The sequence below is a fragment of the Vulpes lagopus genome, chromosome 1 (assembly GCF_018345385.1).
Source record: "Vulpes lagopus strain Blue_001 chromosome 1, ASM1834538v1, whole genome shotgun sequence".
Classification (NCBI taxonomy): domain Eukaryota; kingdom Metazoa; phylum Chordata; class Mammalia; order Carnivora; family Canidae; genus Vulpes; species Vulpes lagopus.
In genome coordinates this window covers 109175610-109198651 of record NC_054824.1, presented here as the reverse complement: position 1 = coordinate 109198651, position 23042 = coordinate 109175610, and the positions used below count along the sequence as shown (strand labels likewise).

At 37.2% G+C, this 23042-nt stretch overlaps 1 protein-coding gene across 4 annotated transcripts in view; it reads right to left on the bottom strand.

Moving 5' to 3' along the window:
• The window catches only part of PIEZO2 (piezo type mechanosensitive ion channel component 2), a 450920-nt gene that overhangs the window by 287567 nt on the left and 140311 nt on the right, over positions 1-23042 (bottom strand). For all 4 annotated transcript variants that reach the window (XM_041744387.1, XM_041744552.1, XM_041744472.1 and 1 more), the window contains exon 3: positions 1437-1562. In XM_041744387.1, the coding sequence (XP_041600321.1) occupies positions 1437-1562 (126 nt within the window). The remainder of the gene's footprint in view (positions 1-1436; positions 1563-23042) is intronic.

The window sequence follows — 23042 nt, the reverse complement described above, 5'->3', positions numbered from 1 at the left end:
TTAAACATTTTATTTTATCAAGTTTTGAATGATGAAGTGACTTTCACCAAATAGTAAAGCCACATCTTAACAATGGAATATTATTCAGCCATGTAAAGAACTGGAGTACTGTAGGACATGCTACAACATGAAATTTCAAAACATCATGCTCAGTGAAGGCAGCTAGACACAAAAGGTCACATATTGTACAATTCTGTTTAGATGAAATGTATAGAACAGGCAAAATCTAACAGATGTAGAAAGTAAATTAGTAGTTGCCTAGGGCTGGTTGGAGAGGGAATGGGTAATAACTGTTCCATGTGGAGGGGAGCATGGACATGTTCTGGAATCAGACAGTGGCAAAGGTTGTGCATTCTAAAGACCACTCAACTGTATTCTTTACGTAGGTGAATTTTATAGTATATGAATTATATCCCAACTTAAAAAACAAGAACCACATCTTAAATCACAGATTTTAAAACAAAACCATTTTGATAGGCATTATCATCCAATGAATTCTGAACTCAATAAAATGGCCAAAATGAATACTAAATTTATATCTCTGAAGTGTAGCTTTCTAAAAGTTATATGCTGAAAGATATTGAATAATTTATAAATATGGATTTTACTAAAGGATCTCTCACCATACTTCTGTAAAAAGTCTTTGACCCATGAAGAATTTTTTATCTTTGTTATTTTACTGGGAAGAGTAGGTTTACTTTCTATTACTTGTGCTTGCCTTTATGAGATACCAGGAGATTTAAAACTCACAACTGGGTTCCTCAAAGGAAAACTGACAATTTAAAACTTACTGTAATCTAATTCAAATATGTCAGGGGTTTCTTTAGGTTTAACTTAAAACATGAGGATTATGTTCCATCTACTTGAAATGACAATCAAACATTCTATAAAAAAAATTGAAAGTCGAATTTACTAATAGCAGGTTGATTTTGGAAACATGATATGCTGCCTGGACAAAGAACAGATGTTCCCACCTAACAAAGAAACTGTGTCATTACGCTTTTCCCATAAAGACACATGAAATCTTACATTATGCTCTAGAATAGGATTGAGGTCATAGTCATATAATGTTATTTGATTTTTGTACTCATATTAATCATGTTAGAAATGATACATGTCTTGCCTAGCTGTACTGTATGCTCCAGGGACTAATATAAATCTTGATTTTTTAGATTAAGCCCAGTAATAATGTCTTGCATACAGATAGAGGCCTAATATCTAATTTTTGTTGAAGATTCACTAATTAAGTTGCTTGCATTACACTACTCACTATTTTCCATGACAGTTTCTTTATATGTATTTATAGAACAGATTGCCAAATGACCAGGAATGATCATGAATTTTATCATGTAATTGGTGTATAGATTTCTATGACCATTATGACACATAGGTTTATTTACATATAATCTGAAGGAAAAAATCACCATAATACTCACAGTTGTAACCAGGTCCAATACGGTGTTGAGCTTCCAGGCTAGCCAATGTGATGTGGAAAATGATGTGCAGCAACAGGAAGGAAAGACTGGTGAAGCACAGAGACTTTAATAACCGGCCCGTATGTCCTAGAAAGTAAGAAGCACAGAGACAATGAGGGAGCTTCAGATGCAACACACTCACTCTGACCTTTGTAGAATTCCACAAGGATCCTATTTCTGCCTAATATGTTATATAGACACACTTAGTAGTGTAACAATTGCTCTCTTAATTATTAGTCTAATGGTAAAGCTATCTTATTCCCTTTCTAAAATTATATGACTAACATGGATTAAAAATTCAATGCAAAGAAATATGTTTTCCTACTTATTGGATGACAAAGTACCACAAAATGGAACCAAAAATAGACCCGAGCCCAGAAAATTTTGTAAGAGTTCTGCCAAAGTTGAAAGAACAAACAACCTCTATCTTATAAAAGTGGTTTCAGGGAGTAGATAAAGAAGAGGAGTTGCCTAAACCATTTTACAAAGTTAGAAAAACTTTAAATTCAAAATAAGGGATGCCTGGGTGGTTCAGCAGTTGAGTGTCAGCCTTTGGCTTAGGGCATGATCCCGGAGTTCTGGGATTGAGTTCCTCATCAGGCTCCCAGCATGGAGCCTGCTTCTCCCTCTGCCTGCGTCTCTGCCTCTCCCTCTCTCTTGAATAAATAAATAAAATCTTTAAAATAAATAAATAAACAAATTCAAAATAAAATAAGGGTAGAAAACAAAAAGGAATCATAATCCCATTTTACTTATGAACATAGACATAAATTATTAAAAGATACCTGCTAACCAACTGAACTAACAAGGTTGTGTAACACATCATAATAAGCTAGGCTTTATAATAGTAGAATCAGACCTACAAACACAAAGAACAAACTAGTAGTTGCCAGAAGAGAGAGGGGTGAAGGGATGGGCAAAATGGGTGAAAGAGAGTGATACAGGCTTCTAGTTATGGAACAAATAAGCATGGGACTAAAGGCGCAGCATAGGGAATATAGTTAATGATGTGATTGCATCGTTGGTCACACTTGTAGTGAGCAGAGCATAACACATAGAAAAGTTGAATCACTATGTTGTACACCTGAAGCTAATGAAATATTTTGTGTTACCTATACCTGCCTCACCCCCCTAAATTGTCTAAGGTTTATTTATCAAGAGAAACAAGTGTGATTCAACATTAATAAGTGTATATGTGTAAGTCACATACCAGTGGGCTGATATTATAATTTTCTAAATGGATGTAGAAACATTTCATAAAGTTAAAATTTTATTTATGGTAAGAGAAAATAACACTCAATAAACTAGGAATAAAAGAAAATATCCTGTCTGTGATAAAGGATTTATACTATAACTAAACCAAGCATCCTGTTTGTGGTGGAATTTTACACATACATTAACATCCGAGAATGATCAGGACACTTGCTATCCTTGCCACCACTTAACATATCACTGGGTAAATTGGCCATTGTCATAAGATAAGAAAAAGAATGAAGAATTGCAAATAACTCCAGTTTGGCTGGCCCTTGGTTATTTACTGAAATACGAATCTAGATGTTGCCATGAATTTAGAGATATGACTGAAGTCCATAATCAATTGACTTTAAGTAAGGATATTATTCTTGATAATCTGGGCAGGCCTGATTCAGATTCATCCAGTTGGAAGTCTTGAAAACTAGTCTTAAGAAAGAGAGAGAGAGAGAGAGAGAGAAAGCATGAGAAAGAAAAATGAAACTGTCACCTGTGCACAGTAGCTTCAGACTGTGCCCAAGAATTTCAACTTCCCATGACCATACTTCTTCCCTTCCTGAAAGTCTACCCTATGGATTTTGGACTTGCTTAACTATATATTTAGTTCATACAATCAATAGTGCAAACCAATCTCTTGTCATAAATTATATACACATAAACATATCTTACAGGTTGAACCTGAACTAAAAAAAAAAATGTAAGAATTAAACTTAACAAAAAATGCACAAGACCTTTCTGGACAAAACTGTAAAACCCAACAGAAAAACAAAGTAAAAGACCTGAATAAATGAAGAAATACACAACATTCATGAATGAGATGACTTCATATGACAAAAACATCAATTTTTTCCAAATTTAGTCTACAAATTCAATGTAATTTCAAATTAAATGCCAGGAGAAATCTTCAGGCCACCAACAGACATATTTCAAAACATATAAGAAAGGAATTTTTCAGGAACTCGGCAAACTTATTTAAAAATATATTTGGAGGGCAGCTCCCGTGGCTCAGTGGTTTAGCGCCTCCTTCAGCCCAGGGCGAGATTCTGGAGACCCAGAATCCAGTCCCACGTCGGGCTCCCTGCATGGAGCCTGCTTCTGTCTCTGCCTCTCTCTCTCTGTGTTTCTCATTAATAAATAAAATCTTGAGATATATATATATATATATATATTTGGAAAAAAAAACAAAAACCTAGGAATTGCCAGGCCAATTTTGAAATTTTGAAAAGTAAGATAAAAAAATGGGTGAGGTTTGTTTGTCCTAATAGAAGATTAAGGTATGCTATAAAAGCATAAATTAAAATAAAACAAACAAACAGGGGATGCCTGGTGGCTCAGTTGGTTAAGCATCTGCCTTCAGCTCAGGTGGGATTGAGCCCCAAATCAGGCTCCTTACTCAGTGGGGAGTCTGCTTCTCTCTCCCCCTCTGCTGCTCCCTATGCTCATGCTCCTGCTCGTGCTCTCTCTGCCAAATAAAAAAAATAAAATCTAAAAAATAAATAAATAAATAATAAAATAAATTCTTTAAAAAAAATAAAACAAACAGGAACTTAGATTCCTTACAGAAAAGAAAAAAAGTCAAATAGAATACCACATAGAGTTCAGAAAAAAAAAACCTAATTTACATATATGAATTTGATAAATGTTAAAGTTGGCCCACAAGTCAAGAAGAGAATAGGCTATCTAGCAGATAAAAAAAACTGGCTTCAAGAAACAAAACAAAATAAAACAAAATGGCTTCAATAAAAAAATAAAAATAAAAATAATGCTAGATCCCTGCCATGAAGGTGGTCTTCAGGTGAATAAAGACCTAAATGTGAAAGATAAAACTCTAAAGTCAATAAATGAAAATATGGAAGAATAACTGTGCCTTTTCCATGGGAATTGCCTTTAAAATAAGACTCAAAACATAAGTTATAAGCCAAAAAAAGATGAATTTGACCACATTAAAACTGAAAATTAAACAAATGCCACCATTAATAACATTCACAAACAGATGATTAACTGGGATACCTAAGATTAAATATGAGATTAATATTTCAAATAGATAAAGAATACCTGCATATTAACAAAATGACAGGTCAACCAACAGAAAAGAGAGCAAAACATCTAAATGAGCATCTTACAAGGGAAAACTTGAGAAGGCACTATGCATATATGGAGGAGCTAAAACTGTAGAGACATTTAATAGAGACATTACAGCCATCAGATTAAATTATACAAATTCATAATATTGAGGGGCCCCTGGGTGACTCAGGAGGTTAAGTATCTGCTTTCAGCTCAGGTCATGATCAGGGTCCTGGGATCAAGCTCTGCATCTGGCTCCCTGCTCAGCGGGGAGCCTGCTTCTCCCATTCCCTCTGCGTGTGCTCTCTGTCAAATAAATAAAATCTTTAAAACAAAATCATAATATTGTGGGTTTTTTTGTGAGTGGAACCAATGTTTTGTTAGTAGCATGAAGTTGGTACAGTCTTCCTGGAGGTCAGTACTTAAGTACGCCTAAGTCTCTGAATTGACAATCACACTGAGTTATAAACTCCAGAGAAATTTTTGCAACAGGTCTATCAAGGGGACTTGAGTCATGACATTTTTCACATCCTTGTCTGTAATGAACTGGAGTAGAACTGGAGATATTCCAATTTTCTGCCACTAAAGAGATGAATATGTAAAAATGAGGTGAATGTGTATCTTGTAATATGTTCAACCGTTAGGTGTATACAAGAAGAACAACATATGTGGATCTTAAAAACAAATAATAATACTTAGCCATTAGAAACGACAAATACCCACCATTTGCTTCAACATGGAGGGACCTGGAGGGTATTATGCTGAGTGAAATAAGTCAATCGGGAAAGGACAAACATTATATAGTCTCATTCATTTGGGGAATATAAAAATTAGTGAAAGGGAATAAAGGGAAAGGAGAGAAAATGAGTGAAAATATCAGTGAGGGTGACAACACATGAGACACATAACTCTGGGAAATGAACAAAAGGTAGTAGAAGGGGAGGAGGAAGGGGGATTGGGGTGACTGGGTGATGGGCACTGAAGGGGCACTTGGCAGGATGAGCACTGGGTGTTATGCTATATGTTGGCAAATTTAACTTCAATAAAAAATATTTTAAAAATAAAATAAAAAAAAATAATAAGAAGAAACAAAATGGACACAGACCAAAGATCACTCAGATAAATTAAGAGCACAAGAGATATGTTTAACACAAATGTGTTTATGTATATTTAATATATGTATAAGACACATTTGTGGAGACGCCTGGGTGGCTCAGGGGTTTAGTGCCTGCCTTCGGCCCAGTGTGATGCTGGAGTCCTGGGATCGAGGGACACATTGGGCTCCCTGGATGGAGCCTGATTCTCCCTCTGCCTGTGTCTCTGCCTCTCTGTGTGTCTCTCATGAATAAATAAATAAAAATCTTAAAAAAGAAAAAAACACATTTGTGTAGTTTCATATGGGGACTCAGGAAATAGGAATGAGAATGGGGTATTAACAAGCAAGAGTAAATCAATAAAATGATAGACACCTTGAATAATCCTGAAATGAAACTGTTCTGTAAATTGGAGAGTACACTGTTGCAACACTTCTCTGGAGAGGACTAGGTGGTGTTAGACTGGATGACCTACATTCTGGCCCTTCGGTCTCCTCTGGCTATGCAACGCTGATTAGACAGGCCCCCAGGCCTTTGAAACTCTAAGACTTTAGACATAAATAAAATTTATCTGTGTGGCAAACATATACATGATAGATATGTGGTATACTTATGTACTTATGTATGTATAAATAAATTTTAGATTTATATTTACATAATATATATAAGCTAAATATATATGTAATATGGTATATATCATTTTATACTTAAGTATCCGTGTGTAAATTCACACACAGATCTTTAAGATCTAACCAAAATTTACATTATCTCATTTCAGCTTAAAATCCTTCTTTAGTGGTAAGAAAACTACTTGCCGCAGTCTAAATGACTTGATTACTAATCTGAGGTCAGGAAAAGTGAGACACTAAATGAAAATATCGAGATGCCATAAACTGAGTATCTTTCAGGTCTAACATTCAACATGCCCATACTGAAAAGAGGGATTTCTCCATAGCCTAAGAGAAGATTCCATTAAAACCTGTACAGGGGACACCTGGTGGCTCAGCAGTTGGGCATCTGCCTTTGGCTGAGGTCTTGATCCCTTAGGTCCTGGGATCAAGTCCCAGATCAGGCTCCCCAAAGGGAGCCTGCTTCTCCCTCTGCCTATGTCTCTGCACCTCTCTCTCTGTCTCTCATGAATAAATAATAAAATCTTTTAAAAAAACTGTACATAATGTATCTTTCAGGCAAAGTGGGGTCATGGGAAACCATCCATCTCCTAGCCCACTCCTTTCTGCCATGGCATTACCTGTCTTGCCCTCTGCTGCTCTCCCCAGGCTCTCTCTAAGCTCAGAATATTTACTCCTGTGTTTCTAATGTTGACTTGCAAACCTCAGCGAACACTGCCCCTGTAAAACGCCCTCGGGAAAAATGTGGAACTGCCAAAATAAAAAAAAAAATGAAGCTTAAAAGTTTAAAAAGTCAACACACACACACACTGTATCTAAAATATGCATTTCATTCTAAAATGCTTTTTCTTTAGATTTTTCTAACTTTTGACGTAATATAGTTTTGGCATGTAGTCAGTTACTTAAGGAAGCTGAATTTTATTAGCCTTTTAAGGGAAATGAAAAGTTTAAAATAAATGTAAGCAGAAGGCAAGGGAATTAGTCTTCTGATTTCTTCTCAATCCTACTGTAGCTTTTATTGCTTTCATTAGGGACAACTAAGGATTAAATAATGTATAATTATGTGATATGAATAATTGGGTTTTACTTGTCATGTACTCCCTTACAGCAATATTTTCTGAATATATATATTTCCTAAATATATATATTTAGGTAATATATTTATATATGTATTAGCAATATTTCCTAAATATATACATAACACATATATATAAGTTCATATGTATATTATATATACACAAAGATATATAAAAATTCAATGGCATTTAGTACATTCGCAGTGTTGCACGTTGTCATTATTTTACAAAACATTTTCATCACTCCAAAGCACCCACTGAGCAGCTACTTTTTCAGTATTCCGTCTTCTTCTTCCCACTGCAAACCACAAGTCAGCTTTCCATCTCTGGATATTTCCCATAAATATCATATGGTATGGGGCCTTTTGTGTCTGGAGTGTTTTCCCTTAGTTTAATGTTCTCAAGGTTCATCCATGTTGTACTATGAGTCAGTACTTCATCATTTTATGGCTGAAAAGTATTCCATTGTATGTATGAACATTTGTTCATTTATTCATCTGTTGATGGATATTTAAGTTGTATCTAAATACTCTGTATCTAAATACCTTAACTACTGTGAATAGTGCTGGTATGAATGTGTATGTATGTGTACTTGTTAGAGTACTTTTTCCACTTATTTTATGAACATACTTAGGAACTGAATTGCTGGATAATATAGTAATTACATATTTCGTTTTTTGAGGAGCAGCCAAACTATTTTCCATAGCAGGTGTAGCACCATTTGATATTCCTACAAACCATATACAAGAGTTCCAATTTCTCCATATCTCTGTCAGCACTTGTTACTTTCTGATTTTTAAAATTATTATAATAATAATAATTCTAGTGGATATCAAATGGTATCACGTTGTGGTTTTGATTTCCATTTTCCTAATGACTTCTGATGTTGAGCATCTTTCCATGTACGTGTTTTGGCCATTTGCATAACTTCTTTGGAGAACACTCAATTTTATTTTATTGATCTACATTTCTATTCTTATAGAAATACTATATTTTGATTACCATAGCTTGGTAGTAAGTATTAAAATCAGGAAGCAGAAGTATGAGTGCTGAAACTGTTATTTTTCAAAACTGTTTTGGCTCTTTGGGACCCCTTGCAATTCCATGTGAATTTAAGGATTAGCTTTTTTATTTCTTCAAGAAAGACCATTGAGATTGTGATAGGGATTGGACTTCATCTGTAGTTTGTTTTGGGTAGTAATGATATCCTAAGGATATTAAATTTTCTAACCCATAAGCATAGGATGTCTTTCCATTTATTTAAATCTTCTTTAATTTTTGTCAGTATGTTTAACACATTGGTGAAACTTATTCCTAGTTATTTTATTATTTGATTAGCTCATGTAAATGGAATTGTTTTCTTAATTTCTCCTATAGATTGTTCATTGTCCATGTACAGAAACATAACTGATTTTTGTGTGTTGATCTCACACCCTGAAGCTTTGCTGAATTTCTTTATTAGCCCTGGTATTATTTTTATGGATTCTTTGAAATTTTCTATATATGGGAACATGCCGTCTTCAAACAGGATAGCGTTACTTTTGGTTGTCCAATTTGGTAGTCTTACTTTTCCTCACCTAACTTCTCTGGCCAGAACTTGCTGTACAATGTTGAGTAGCAATTGTAAAAGCAGATGCATTAATTTTATGGGGCTAGCAAAACAAAGTTGCACAACCGGGAGGCTTAAACAACAGAAGTTCGTTTTGTCACAGTTCTGAAGACAAAACAACCAAGATCAAGATGCCAGCATTTTCTAGTTTCTTCTGGGGTCTCCCTGTTTCACTTGCTGCCTTCAGGTGGCTGTCTTCTCGCTGTGTCCTCACATGGTCTGTTCTCTGTGCACATGCATCCCTGGTATCTCTGTGTGCCCAAATGTCTCCTTTATATAACACCAGACAGACTGGATTAGGTCTCACTCCAATGGCTTCATTTTAACTTAATCACTTCTTTTGTGGCCAAATCTGAGTCAATCGAGGTGATTATGTTTTTGTTTCCCTTTTCGTCCTATTCATGGGGTGCATACATTAATGTACTTGCGTTGAACCGCCCTTGCATGCTAAAATAAATTCCATCTGTACACAATGTACAATCCTTTTAAAGTGCTGTTGGATTCTGTTCACTAGCATTTCACTGAGGACTTTTGCATCTCTATTCAAAGGGATATTGGACTTCAGGTGGTTATTTGTCCCCTGTGTTGTCTTTGGCTTTGTTTCTGGTCTCACAGAATAAATTAGGAAGTATTCTCTCCTACTATTTTCCATTTTGGAAAAGTCTGAGAAGGACTGGTGTTACATTTTCTTCAGATTTTTGGTAGAATTTACCAGTGATGCTATCTGGTACAAGACTTTTCTGTGTTGAGAGACATTTAATTACTGGCTCAATTTTTTACTTTTATACATCTGTTTACATTTTCTGTTTCCTTTTGTGTCAATTTTGGTAATTTGCATGTTTTTAGAAAGGTCACCATTTCAAGTAGGTTATCTAATTTTTTGGCATACCCTTGTTCTCAGTACTCACATATAATTATTTTAACTCTGTAAGGCTGATAGTATTGTCTCCACTTTCATTTCTGATTTTATTATTTTCATCTGTCTCAGAACCTTAGATTTGTGAATTTAGCTAAAGGATTGTCAATTCCATTCGTCTCTTCAAAGAATCAACTTTGAGTTTTGTTGATTCTCCAGCAAATTCTCTCTCAATTTATTGAATTTTATTTGAATTTATTGATTCTCTCAATCCAGTGAATTTTGGTATATTGCATTTGTTTCCACTTATCTTAAAGTGTTCCCTAGTTTCCCTTATAATTACCTCTTTGACCCACTGATGTTTAAGAATGCATTGTTTAATTTCCGTTATCTGCAAAATTTCCACATTTACTTCTATTATTCATTTCTGGCTTTATCCCATAATAATTTGAAAAATACTTTATATGATTCAATCTTTTAAAATTTCTTGAGTATTCTTTCATGGCCCCACATATGATCTCTCCTGGAACATATTTCATGTAAACTTGAGAAGAATATGCATTCTCTTATTATTCAGTGCATGATCTCACTCTCTAACTCTCTCTCTATATATATACATATAGAGATATATATATATATCTATATGGATATATATCTATATATAGATATATATCGAGAGAGAAATTATATATATATATATATATAATTTCAAATCTGAAATTTGAACTTATTAGTGAGCTTTTCAACTATTGTACTCTTCAGTTCCAGAATTTCTTTTTTGGTTACATTTTTATAATTTCCATCTCTTTATTGATTTTCTCTATTCGATTAGAAGTTATTTTCATTTCCTTTAGCTCTTTCCTCATGGCTTCCTTTAGCTTTTTGAACATACTCAACACAGGCAACATAAAGTCTTCCAGTAAGTTCAATGTCTGGTCTGTTTCCTCAGGGAAGGTTTCTGTTGATTTACCCTGTGAACAGGTCATGTTTTCTTGTTTCTTTGCATGCTTAATAATTTTATGCTGAAAACTAGACATTTTGACTATTACCATGTGATAATTCTGGAAATCAGATTCTTCTGCTTCAAAATTTATTTTTATTGGTTACTGTAGGCTACACCTGTATGTTACTTTTTTCAAGATTTTTTATTATTCACTTGTTTGAGAGCAATAGAGCATTAGTGGGGTGGGAGGGAAAGGGCAGAGAGAGAAAGGAAGAAGCAGATTCCCTACTGCACAGGGAGCCCAACACAGGGCTCAATCCCATACCCTGACATCGTGATGTGAACCAAAGGCAGATGTTCAGGCACCCTGAGCCACTCAGGCACTCCTACATGTTACTTTTTTAAACTATTTTTTTTATGAAATCTGTATCTTTTTCCATGTGTAGTCCATTCCTTTGCGTTGTCTTTCACTAGTGTTTACACAGAAATGTTTTTGAATATCAGGGATTGTGTGTGTGTGTGTGTGTGTGTGTGTGTGTGAAAGAGAGAGGGAGAGAGGGTAGGCTGTTTACAACTCTGCCTTAGCCTACACTTTCGTACTTGCACTGAGATTAGAGATCTTACAGAAGTGAAAACTTGGAGTCTTCTTAGGCCTCTTCAGAATATGCATCCTGCTCTGGGCATGCATGACTTTCTATACTCCTCAGTATACATGGGCACTTTTGAATGCCATAATTTCCCAAAGAAACTCTCTTTTCAGCTTTTGCTCCCAGGCTTTCAGCACTCTATTGTTAGCCTCAGCTGTAATCTTCTGCAACAGGCAACTGTGAGTTGTTAACTTCCTTTAGAAACTTTCAAGAAATGCATGCTCTTCTCTACTTTCAGTGAGTTCTGAATTAGGTAAAACAAGTGTCTTACATCAGCCTTTCAGGCAGCCCCAGACAGACAAGAACATACAAATACAATTCTTTGAGCATAGGTCTGCTCTCTTCCCCCCTGGAATGAGGGACCAGGGTCCCACAAGGGAAATGTTGGCAACTGTCTTCAGAACCGCCAACATGCTGGGCTGGGCATGGAGAAAAAGCAAATAAAAATGACAAAACGCTATCCTGCCATTAAATAACCTTCTTTCTTTTCTAAAGATTTATTCATGAGAGACACACACACAGAGGCAGAGACATAGGCAGAGAGAGAAGCAGGCTCCATGCAGGGAGCCTGATGTGGGACTCGATCCCAGGTCTCCAGGATCATGCCCTGGACCAAAGGCAGGCGCTCAACCGCTGAGCCACCCAGGCGTCCCTACCTTTTTTCTTTATTTAGCATTTCTTTGGTTGCTGTAAATCTTTCACAGTTTTCTAGAGTTCTGAAAAAGTTATTCTACTTTTGCTTGAATTTTAGCTGCTGCTCTGGAGGGAAAGCTCTTGTTGCTACCTCTTTTGCCATTGTCATTGATGTCTTCTTTTGGTTTCAAAATATTTTTTATTACAACTTCTGTTTTTCATTTCCTGTATGTTCATGTATTGTGTACATATATTGTGCATATATATACTCTTTCAAAGTAATTGAATAGGAGATGATTACACATTTATATAAATAAATTGCAACACAATAACTAAATCCAACTTAGGTAATATACTAAGAGCCATTAGTAATGTCCTGCTGTATTCCCATAACTTCCTGCTAATAAAACCAGGTTAAGAAATTGGACTATAAAAACTTCAAATATGTACTCTTTCAAAACTTTTTTTCTTCTAATCCTGCTCCAAAGACTGTCCCAGTTGCAAAGCTTCACTGCTGTTACTGCCCTGAATGCATCTAAAGTCCTCACCTTCTCCCCCAAAATTCTATCTCTCTAATCAGAGAAACTAGAGAAAGGGGTCCCAAAAGCTAAAGATTAAAAGAGGAGATACTGACAAGAAGAAAGCCAATCTCCCCTTTAATCTATTACAAATCAATACAAGTTTGCTCTCACCCCAAACTACATATGTATAGGATGAACCCAAAAGACCTTTGAGAACTGCACTATGATATAATGAACTACTCAAGTACCAGTCTGTCCCTGAGTGGTACACATGCAGGGAAGACCCAAAGAGACAAGCAAAGATTTTGAGAACTGAATTGACATTGGAACCACTACCCACAGAAAGTAAGACAAAACTTGTGACTTGAAACCCACAGAAGCAAAAACAAATCAACAGTTTCCCAAAGACATTAACATGACCCAATGTCTCATAAAATTATCTTCAAAGTGACCAGGATACAATCCCAAATTACTTGACATACAAAACACCGGGAAAATTTGACCAATTCTCAAGAGAAAAGACAATAAAGCCAACTTTGAAATTACCCAGATGTTGATATAATTACAAAATGATTTTAAAACATCCATTACAACCACATTCCATGAGGTAAAGGTAAACAACTTTGAATGAATGGAAAGATCAAAGTTGTCAGCAGAGAAATAGAAAGTACAGGAAAAATAAATAAAATTTTAGAAGTGAAAATATACAGTATCTGAAATTTAAAATTCATTTGATGGGCTCCATAGTAGAAGAGAGATAACAAAGGAGTGAGTGAGTAAATGTAACAGAATTATTCAAAACAAGTAACATAAAGCAAAATATTTTTAAAAATAAAAGACCCTCAAGGACCTTAGGGTCAAAAGGTCTGTAATTTATGTCACTTGTGTCCTCAGACTTATCAAAGGAAAAGACACTAGTGTGGAAAAAAATTCCCCAAATTTGGTGCAGACATAATTTCCGCATTGAATAAGCTCAGCAAACTCTAAAGAGGATGAACTCAAGGAAACCTCCCTGCCACATAACCAAACTGCCAGAAGCCTAACATAAAGAAAAACTAAAAGCAGCAGGAGAAAAATGTCACATTACATACAGGGAGACAACTATTTGAATTATCATGTATTTTTCATCACAAACCATGAAGACTAGAACACAATAGAACATCTTTCAAGTTATAAAAGGAAAGAACTATGAAACAAGAATACTATATCTTGTGGAGATATCCTTCAGGAATGAAGGCAAAACACAAACAATCTCAAAAAACAAACAAAAACTAAGAGTACCTGACATCAGAAATTCTGCTCTAAAAGAAATGCTAACAGATTCTTCAGGCTGAAGGGAAATGGTACTAAGGGAAAATGGAACTTTAGTCATGAAGAACAGCAACAAAAATGGATAAAAAGGTATGTATTCACACACACACACACACACACACACACACACACACTTAATTATAACCATGCTCCAACTGAGTCATGGCATTTCTAGAAAGGATCCCTGGCTTTTCTGGTTTTGGAAATATTTTGTACGTGTAGAATCATTGAGAGTATTATGTTGCCCATGTGTTTTGAGTAGTCATTCTTATTTATACAAGAAATATGAAATATCCAAAGATATGTCACCTAATAAATAATCACTCAGAAACATAAGAAAATGGGGTATATATTAAAAAGAATTAAAAATTTATATGCTAACTTCAAGATGATTTGCAAAAGTACCTTTTTTCTTGGATTCTATTTATTTGTCATGTATTTCCTCAAACAGAACTTAAAAAAAAAAAAAAGCCTATTATCACTTTATGGATTTCACCCAGGAACAGGGATTTAAACACAGGTATAAAGGTAACTTAGGTATAAATCTAAACATAGGAATAATAATTTATTATACTTTTGAAAGTAATTCAGAAGTAATTTAGCCAAAATTTCCAATTCTCTAGCTTTTAAATGATTCAAAATGTGACACGCAAATGTAGAAGATCCATGGTCCTCATGACTGTGCCAATATGTGTAAGCTAATTTTGAAATTTTCCACTGAAGAAGTAAGGCATTCCAAAAAAGGAAAAAAAAAAAAAAAGGAAGTAAGGCATTCCATAAACTTAGCCATTCCTATAAAGGAGAGTTCTGAGCCTTGTGGTCATTTGCTTTTTGGTGAAAATGAAACAGCAAGAAGTTTCACTGGTATGGTTCTATAGGCAAAATAATGAACTGAATGAAAATTCTGCATTAAGACAAAATTTGAAGAGTTCTATATATATTTCAAAGTCTTCACCTTACATCCCCAAGATATTTTTTATTATTTATTTGCAACTTAACTGGAAAGAACCTAGTAGAAATACCATGTAGCCAGTGCACATGTTATCTAGGAAAGAATACCTCAGGATTTCCCATAATGTTATACTCCAGATAGAACAAATGAAGCAAGTTGATTCTTAAAACTGAGGTTAAATATAGATACCTATTAGCTGGAAAGAGTGACTTCAAAATCAACTAAGCAGTCAAGCTAAAAGGTTGAGTACATGAACTTGCTAATACTAATCATTTTGATCTATAAGAATGGCCATTTCATTAGCATCAAACTCCCACAAGTAGAGAGAAGAAATACATGTCTACTACACATTCTATTTGAAATCTTATTGAGGTCACCATTCCAGCACTTCTCAAGACCTTTTTTGCTAAAAAGAGTAAGACAGTCTTTCTGTGAACACTACAAAGCTAATGGAAGAATGAATGACAAGATCATTTCCTTCAGAGTTCTCGCCACCTTCACAAATTAGACTAAAAACTTCCACTGAATGTCTCCAAGTGGGACTTGGAATTCCCCACCACACCCACCTCTTAATCCTCTTTTGCAAAAGCTCAATTTTCTATTTCCAATTTTTTTATTGACATATTGTTGGAGCCAAAAAAAAGATTTTTTCCCTTTTGCCTTCACATTTGGATCCATCCTTTATTACTTTGGCTTTATGTACAATTATTTAATAACTTTTAAAGTATTATAATTTCTGCTTCAAGATTCCCTGCAATGAAACTGATATAATCAGAGAGGAAAATGGTTCCAGAAAGAAAAATGGTGCTTTGGGCACATAAAAGAATGATAGGGGACTAGGAAAAGGACATGAAGTTGCCAGAATCACAAATGTCCACTCCTTCCTTCCTTCTAAATTTATCATTCATGACCAGGTACCATGTCTTATCTATCTTTCCTTACTACTTGGACCCAAAGGGACCTCTTTCTGAGTCCTGTATTGTATAATGCCTTTATCTGACATTTGGAAATATATATATTACCATGGCATTTGCTGTCCTAGGCTGGGTCACCAGGAAAAGACTCAGATTGAGATGGGTATACAGCAAGTTACTTGAGGGGGCTCTCAGCAAACCACCAACAGGGCAGTGAGGGAGGCAGGACTGGGCCAGGAGAAGAGCTGGACTGGGGATGCAGCTGCAGTGGAGCCCTCGGAGGGTCCTTAGGGAGATGTGGAGCTAGAATGGCCCTTCACAACTGTCTAGAATGAGGCAAGAAGGCTGAGCCTGTGTATTCCACTCACTCCCATCACTGGCCAGAAGGTGGATGTGGGCTGTCCCCAGAGATTGGTGTTACATGAACAAAGCAGCTTCTTACAGCAAAAGATTGCTGTGAGCAGTCTGAATCAACTCTCCATGAACCTGGGGGATCAGAGCCACCATCATGGAGTGGGTAGGGGCACTCACACCCCACAGGGCAACTAGGTCCTCTTGTTCTAGACTTTCATTGTCCTCACATACAGTGTAAGCATCCTGAAGGCAAGGGACTACTCCTGGCATAAGATGTCAAGTTTAACAGGTATCTGGGGCAAGAGTGAACTAAGAGTATGAAGCAGAAGGGCTTTCTCACTACAGAAAACTCTGGGGCCTGGGACTTCCAGGGCAGAGTGCAGTTATCACTTTGAAGTACCTCCTTTGCCTTAAACACATGGAGATATAGTTGACACTTAGACCACAAGGGTTTGAACTGGGCAGGTCCACTCATACACAGACTATTTTTTAAGAGTTGACAGCAATAGCAAGAAGACACTTCTGTACAACTGCCTGCTCCGATCTCCACAGGACCTAATGTAAGGTGATCTGCACAAGGGCCATGCCTGCTGCCCTCTGAGGATCTAGGAGACTCCCTGGGTGGCCCAGGTGATGGCAGGACCTGGCAGGACTGCAGGTCACCCTGTGCATTGATGGTGGTCGGGGTGAGCACCAGGGCTGGCAAGCAGGAAGCTTGGCTGAAGCAAAGGAACTTGCCTAAAGGGCAAGGATGGGATATAACAAGAAGCCCTCCCACCTCCCACCCCACCCCTGCTTTGGCCCCTGTCCCACTGCAACACCTCAGCTCTGAAGGCCAGTACACTCATGTGTGGCTTTGGCTGCTGAAGGCCACTGATAGTTGGCAGTGTACCTCCAAGCATACAGGCATCTGTCCTTGCCTGAAGTAACCCCTTGGTAGCTAAGTCAAGGCCCCCAGGCTGCTGAACACTGCCATGCCGCCTGGGGTGGGACCCAGGACCCACCCTGCCCCTGCACTCATCCCAGCCTGGCCTGTCTATCTCTGTTTTTTTTTTTTTTTTCCGATAAATATACATAAAGTACTATAAATATATTTTCTCTTCCTTAGGATTTTCTTATCAATATTTTCTCTTCTCTAGCTTACTTTATTATAAGAATAGAGTATATAATGCCATAACATATAAAATATGTGTTAATTGACTGTTATCAGTAAGGCTTCCTGTCAATAGTAGCTTATTAGTAGTTATGTTTTGGGGAGTGAAAAGTTACTGGTGGATTTACCTCTGCATGGTGTAGGGGGGGCAGTACTCCTAATTCCATCTTTGTTCAAGGGTCAACCATAATAAATGAATTATGAAGCTGATAACCAAGAAGACATAACCACACACCAGCCTAAGATAATCACCCTAAGGGACAAAACTAGGAGAGAAATGCAAAGCTGAGTGCAGGCTGCTCTTGAAGCAGGCAAAAAAAAAAAAAAAAAAAAAAAAATTAAAGTTGGCTTCATGGTGAACATCTAATTACATGCTTGGTATGAGTAAGGAGGCCATTGTTAGGAAGACTGATTAAAACAAGGATTTGGGTTACAGCTCCTCAGATTTTAAAAGGATGCTGGGAAAGTATCTGCTCCTGGCCACTTCATGATTTACAGTTTACAAGGTGCTATGTGCTTGGGTAAGAGGGAGAACATGGATACCACACACCCAGGAAGCCCATATCTCTAATGTCATCATAGGACAGATCTCTCAGTCTCAACTAGGATTCCATGGGTGCAGGTGGGAGCAACCAAAAAGCTTTAGAAAGAAAGATGAGTAAGGAGGATGTGGAGAAGAGAACTAGAACCAGAGCAAGAGAAAGAGGGAGAGGCTGAGACCAAAGAAGCTTTCTTGTTCAGGATGAGTAAACAAAGTATAATTCAAACACAGGAAGAAACATGAATTCACTCAAGGTAAAATGAAAAATTATATAACATACTGAAAATGACTTTAAGTTTCTTAGGGTTCTCCAAAAGACAAATAAAGTAAATCCTAAAAAATGAACAAGAGGGATCCCTGGGTGGCTCAGCGGTTTGGCGCCTGCCTTTGGCCCAGGGCGCGATCCTGGAGTCCTGGGATCGAGTCCCACATTGGGCTCCTGGCATGGAGCCTGCTTCTCCCTCCTCCTGTGTCTCTGCCTCTCTCTATATATGTCTATCATAAATAAATAAATAAATCTTAAAAAAAACACACACACTCAATGAAAAAAAAAATGAACACGAAATTATTTTTTCAAAGATAGAAGACATGAAATAAATTAGGTAACACTGAAAACCAGTAACCAAATGTCTTTTTTAAACCCAGTCATTTAACTCGTTAAGTAGATCAATAGGAAAGCTACACCCTGGATCAGGTGGAGACAAAGATAAATATTGTGAACTGGATGATAAGACTGAGGAACTCACCCAGGACTCAATACAAGGACTCAAAGAACAGTGGTTAGGAGGGGAGCCTGGGTGGCTAAGCAGTTAATGTCTGCCTTTGGCTCAGGTTGTGATCCTGGGGTCCTGGGATCGAGTCCTACATCAGGCTCCCTGCAGAGACCCTGCTTCTCCCTCTGCCTGTGTCTCTGCCACTTTCTCTGTGTCTCTCATGAATAAATAAATAAAATATATTAAAAAAAACAGCAGTTGGGAGACATGGAAGACGGATGGAAAAAACTCAACACAGATGGTTAGGAAAAGGTGGAAGAAGTATTTGTTTAATTGCCTTCCATTTATTTGTGAATTTATTCATGAAACAAACCATTGTTTCACAACTACTGTGCGAGAGACATCTTGTTAAAAACTTCATAGTCTTTGGATAGAATAAGGCATAGTGTACCCTTGAGCTCATATATTTTACTGAGAAGCAGAAAATATGCTAGGTACATCATAAAGATAATAACAATTAGAAATTGGAAATAACATTTTTAAAAAATTAGTTAAAAACTATATTTGTAAAAAGACATAGTTTACTCTTAATGTGAGTGGTTAGGGTTCTCCCACACACAGTAAAAAATCCACATATAACTTTTGACTTCCCCAAAATTTCACTTCTAATAGTCTACTGTTGACCAGAAACCTTACCAACAACATAAGCAGCTGATTAACATATATTTTATACCTTATGAGTATTATATACCATATCCTTACAACACAGTAAGCTAGAGAAAAGAAAATGATACTAAAAAATCATAGGGGTGCCTGGGTGGCTCAATTGATTGAGTGTCTAACTCTTGATTTTGGCTCAGGTCATGATCTCAAGGTCATGGGAGGGAGCCCTATGTTAAACTCCATGCTCAGTGTGGAGTCCCCTTGAGATTCTTTCCCCTTGCCCCTGCCCCTGCTTGCGCATGCTTTCTCTCTCTCACTAAAAATAAATAAATCAATTAAAAAAAAAAAAAAAGAAAAAAGGAAAATCAGAAAAAAGAGAAAATACATCTATAGTACTGTATCGTATTTTCTGGAAAAAAAACAACATACACATGGGCTTGCACAGTCTAAACCTGTGTTGTTCAAGGGTCAACTATACACGTACATGAACACGTAGAGTTGGGAAGGAGCCAAAACTTTCAGCAGAATTGGAAATTCTAGGTCCTCTAGCTCTGAGAGCCAGACAGTAAATATTTTAAGCAAGGTCACAATTCTGTCATTATAGTACAAAAGCAGTCACAGACAATACATGAACAAATTAGTAATGGCTATATTCAAGTAAAACTTTATTTCTGGAGACTGAAATTTAAATGTCCCATAATTTTCATATGTCATGAATTAGGTTGATTTTTTTTTCAACCATTTAAATTAACTCACAGTCATATAAAGACAATGGCGGGTAGAGAAGTGTTGGCCTGTGGGCTGCAGTTTGCTGACCCCGGCTCCAGCAGAAGAGAGCACACTTGACAGCAAAATATTCTTGATATTAAAGAAATTTTCTAGTAGGCATTCCACAGATTCCATGATGTCTGAGGGTCATTTCTCATTTATGTAGAAGTAACAAAGTACAGTGTTCACACCAGGTGATAAGAGTTTGCCCTCATTGTCTACACTCACATGGTTTGTTCCTTGGAGAAGACCACCCCCTTTCTACACACACATACACACTTTTACTTTCTCTAATTTCAACATTTCCAAAAGAAGTCAGGCCAAAAATCACAGCTCAAGTTGTAAATATATGCCTCATTCCTATTATCAGGAGGTAGTTGTTCTGTTGTGATGTTTTATTAGAAGGAAAAAAGATATTCATATAGAAATATATTAATATAAACAGAGCCTTGTATAAGCACACTTACAAATTCCTGCTAAGGTCTCAAAAGCTGAACTATGGAAAGGAGGCCAAATTGGGTAACTCAAGCACCCCCAAAAAATGGCTTTCCTTGCACATTCTCATGGCCCTCCACAGGCAGGTTTGGCAGAGAACAGGCCAATACAAACATCCAGTGTGGATATGAAGAATTTCCTTTAGTAGGATCAATTGATTAACCAGTCCCACTCACACAGAGGAAGGCATTTCCAAGTGCAGCAAGCATTGGGGCTTCCTTGTGGATTGGCCAACACCTTTGCATGAAGCCAAGGGTAGAGATCCAAACCCAGGAGACAAGAAGTTGCTCAACCTTCTGCAGAGCACCTCAGTGATGAGCCTTGTCTTTGTCCTTCCAGGTCTTCCTTCTGGAGGGGAGGAGAACACTTAGAGGCTGAATGATGCTGTAAGAGTCAAGACTATGGATGCTATTTACTAGAGTACTGAGAAAAGCTTTCAGGTAAAAGTGAAACCTCTGAATTGGGGCTTTCTTGCCCCAATTCAGTAAACAAACTATAGGACTAAGAGAACAGAGCAATATTTTGGAGTTTTTACCTTTTTTTTTTTTTTAACCATGCTATGACTTTGGCAACTCTTACTGTAAACAATTGATGGTTTCCATGTTTTTCTGCTAAGGCCTGATAAGCATAGGGTGTGAGTGGGGTCTTTCCACTGCAGAACCCTCCCCTCCCCATTACAGATGTCTTCTGATGGCAGACATGTCCTGCCCATGCCCCTGCTAGTTCTCAGGGATCTTCATATGGCACATGGGGCAGGGAGTAGGGAGCACTGGGAGTAGGGGGCGATTATACTGCTTTCTGGTTCCCTCTGGAAGAAAATCCTGCAAATTTCAGAGTGAAACTAAAGAAAGATAAGAATTTAGATATTTACCAGACTTGGCCCCATTCTACCTCTGATTCTGTGACTTCACAGACTTTCCAGACTGAGTTGTCCCCCCACATTTATCCTCAAAGAAACCACATAGCAATTTATCTTTATCAGGGAGTAGCCATTTGGGAATAAAAAGCCTTAGTCGTTTATTTTAGATGATTCAAGCTATGAGAAGTATGGTTTGCTGTCCATACATTTTATTTCAGCTACAGAGGATGTGGAAGGAAGAAAATACAAAATAAACAAGTAGTAAATGAGAAAAACCTGCTCTGTTGATCAAGCTGTCAAAATCAGAAGGGAGAATTTTTTTAAGGAAATTCTGAACTTATGAATGGTCTCATTTCTAAGAACTTCAGTTATCTCAATAATTCATTGTTGAACAATAATTCATTGTTCAAGGGAAGAAGAGCTCTTCTGAAATTTGTGTGTCCCCAATTCTCACCGCATTCAACACGATGCAGTTTTGACAGAGAAGTCCTTTCCAACATCTTGCTCCAGATAATTGATTTGTGCACTTCCTAATGTTGACCAGACTGTAAGTTCCTTGAAGGTAGGAGCCAAATATCACACCTCTCTAGACACTCCCGAGTGTCTAGCACAGCGCTTTGCACATAAGAGTCCCCATTAAATGGCTCCTGAAAGGACATAATAAATGAAAATCACATAAATGAGAGAAGGTGGTCCTTGTGTACTGATCTCATTATATGTTGGCAAGAACGTTTCACATCAAGCCAACAAGAAGTCTACATACTTCTTGTTATTTTATTAGGCCAGGTTGCCAAATTCTGCACCAAGGGACCTACAAATGGTAATGAATGGGAGAAAACAATTAGGCTATTGAGTCCATTCCCCATCAAGGCAGTCTCATTCCCTGTGGAGCATGCTTCCAGCAATTAGCTTTAGATGCTTTCTGCACAGAGTTATTCTACAATTCCTTTAAGAAAACAGTGAATTCAATTCTGAAAAAAAAAAGTCAATTCTGCTACACTTCATTCTCTTACCCCACGTAATTTTGCCTTTGTCTCTTTTTTCTTTCACATCTCTTCAAAAACTCTCATTTAGTTCCACATGTATCGTCAGACATGAAGTTATTGCCTTCAACTTCATGTTGATAGAGATTAGGAACCTTGGGGGGGAGGGCAAAGTGGAGAGTGTCCCCACACACCTAAGAATGGCACTCATCAAGGGCAGGTGGAGATTAGGGACTGTCAGCATGCTTCCAGCTGCTCCCCACTTTCATTACACTTCCCTCCTCCCCACCCCCAGCTTTCTGCATTTCCATCAGCATGAGATACCCAGATTAGTTGGCCAGGATAGACTTTCTGTCTTGGATTGCTAGTCAAGACAGACTTTTGCCCTGTTAACAGCTCATTTTTCCCACAGTGACCATGTACCAGGTCGCTATGACTAACCGCCTTGTGACCTGCTGTTTATGCTCTCTATCCCTGAGCTTTCTTGTCAGGCTGTGGAAGCTAGGCAGGGCAGCTGTCAGCCAGCACTGCCTTCTGT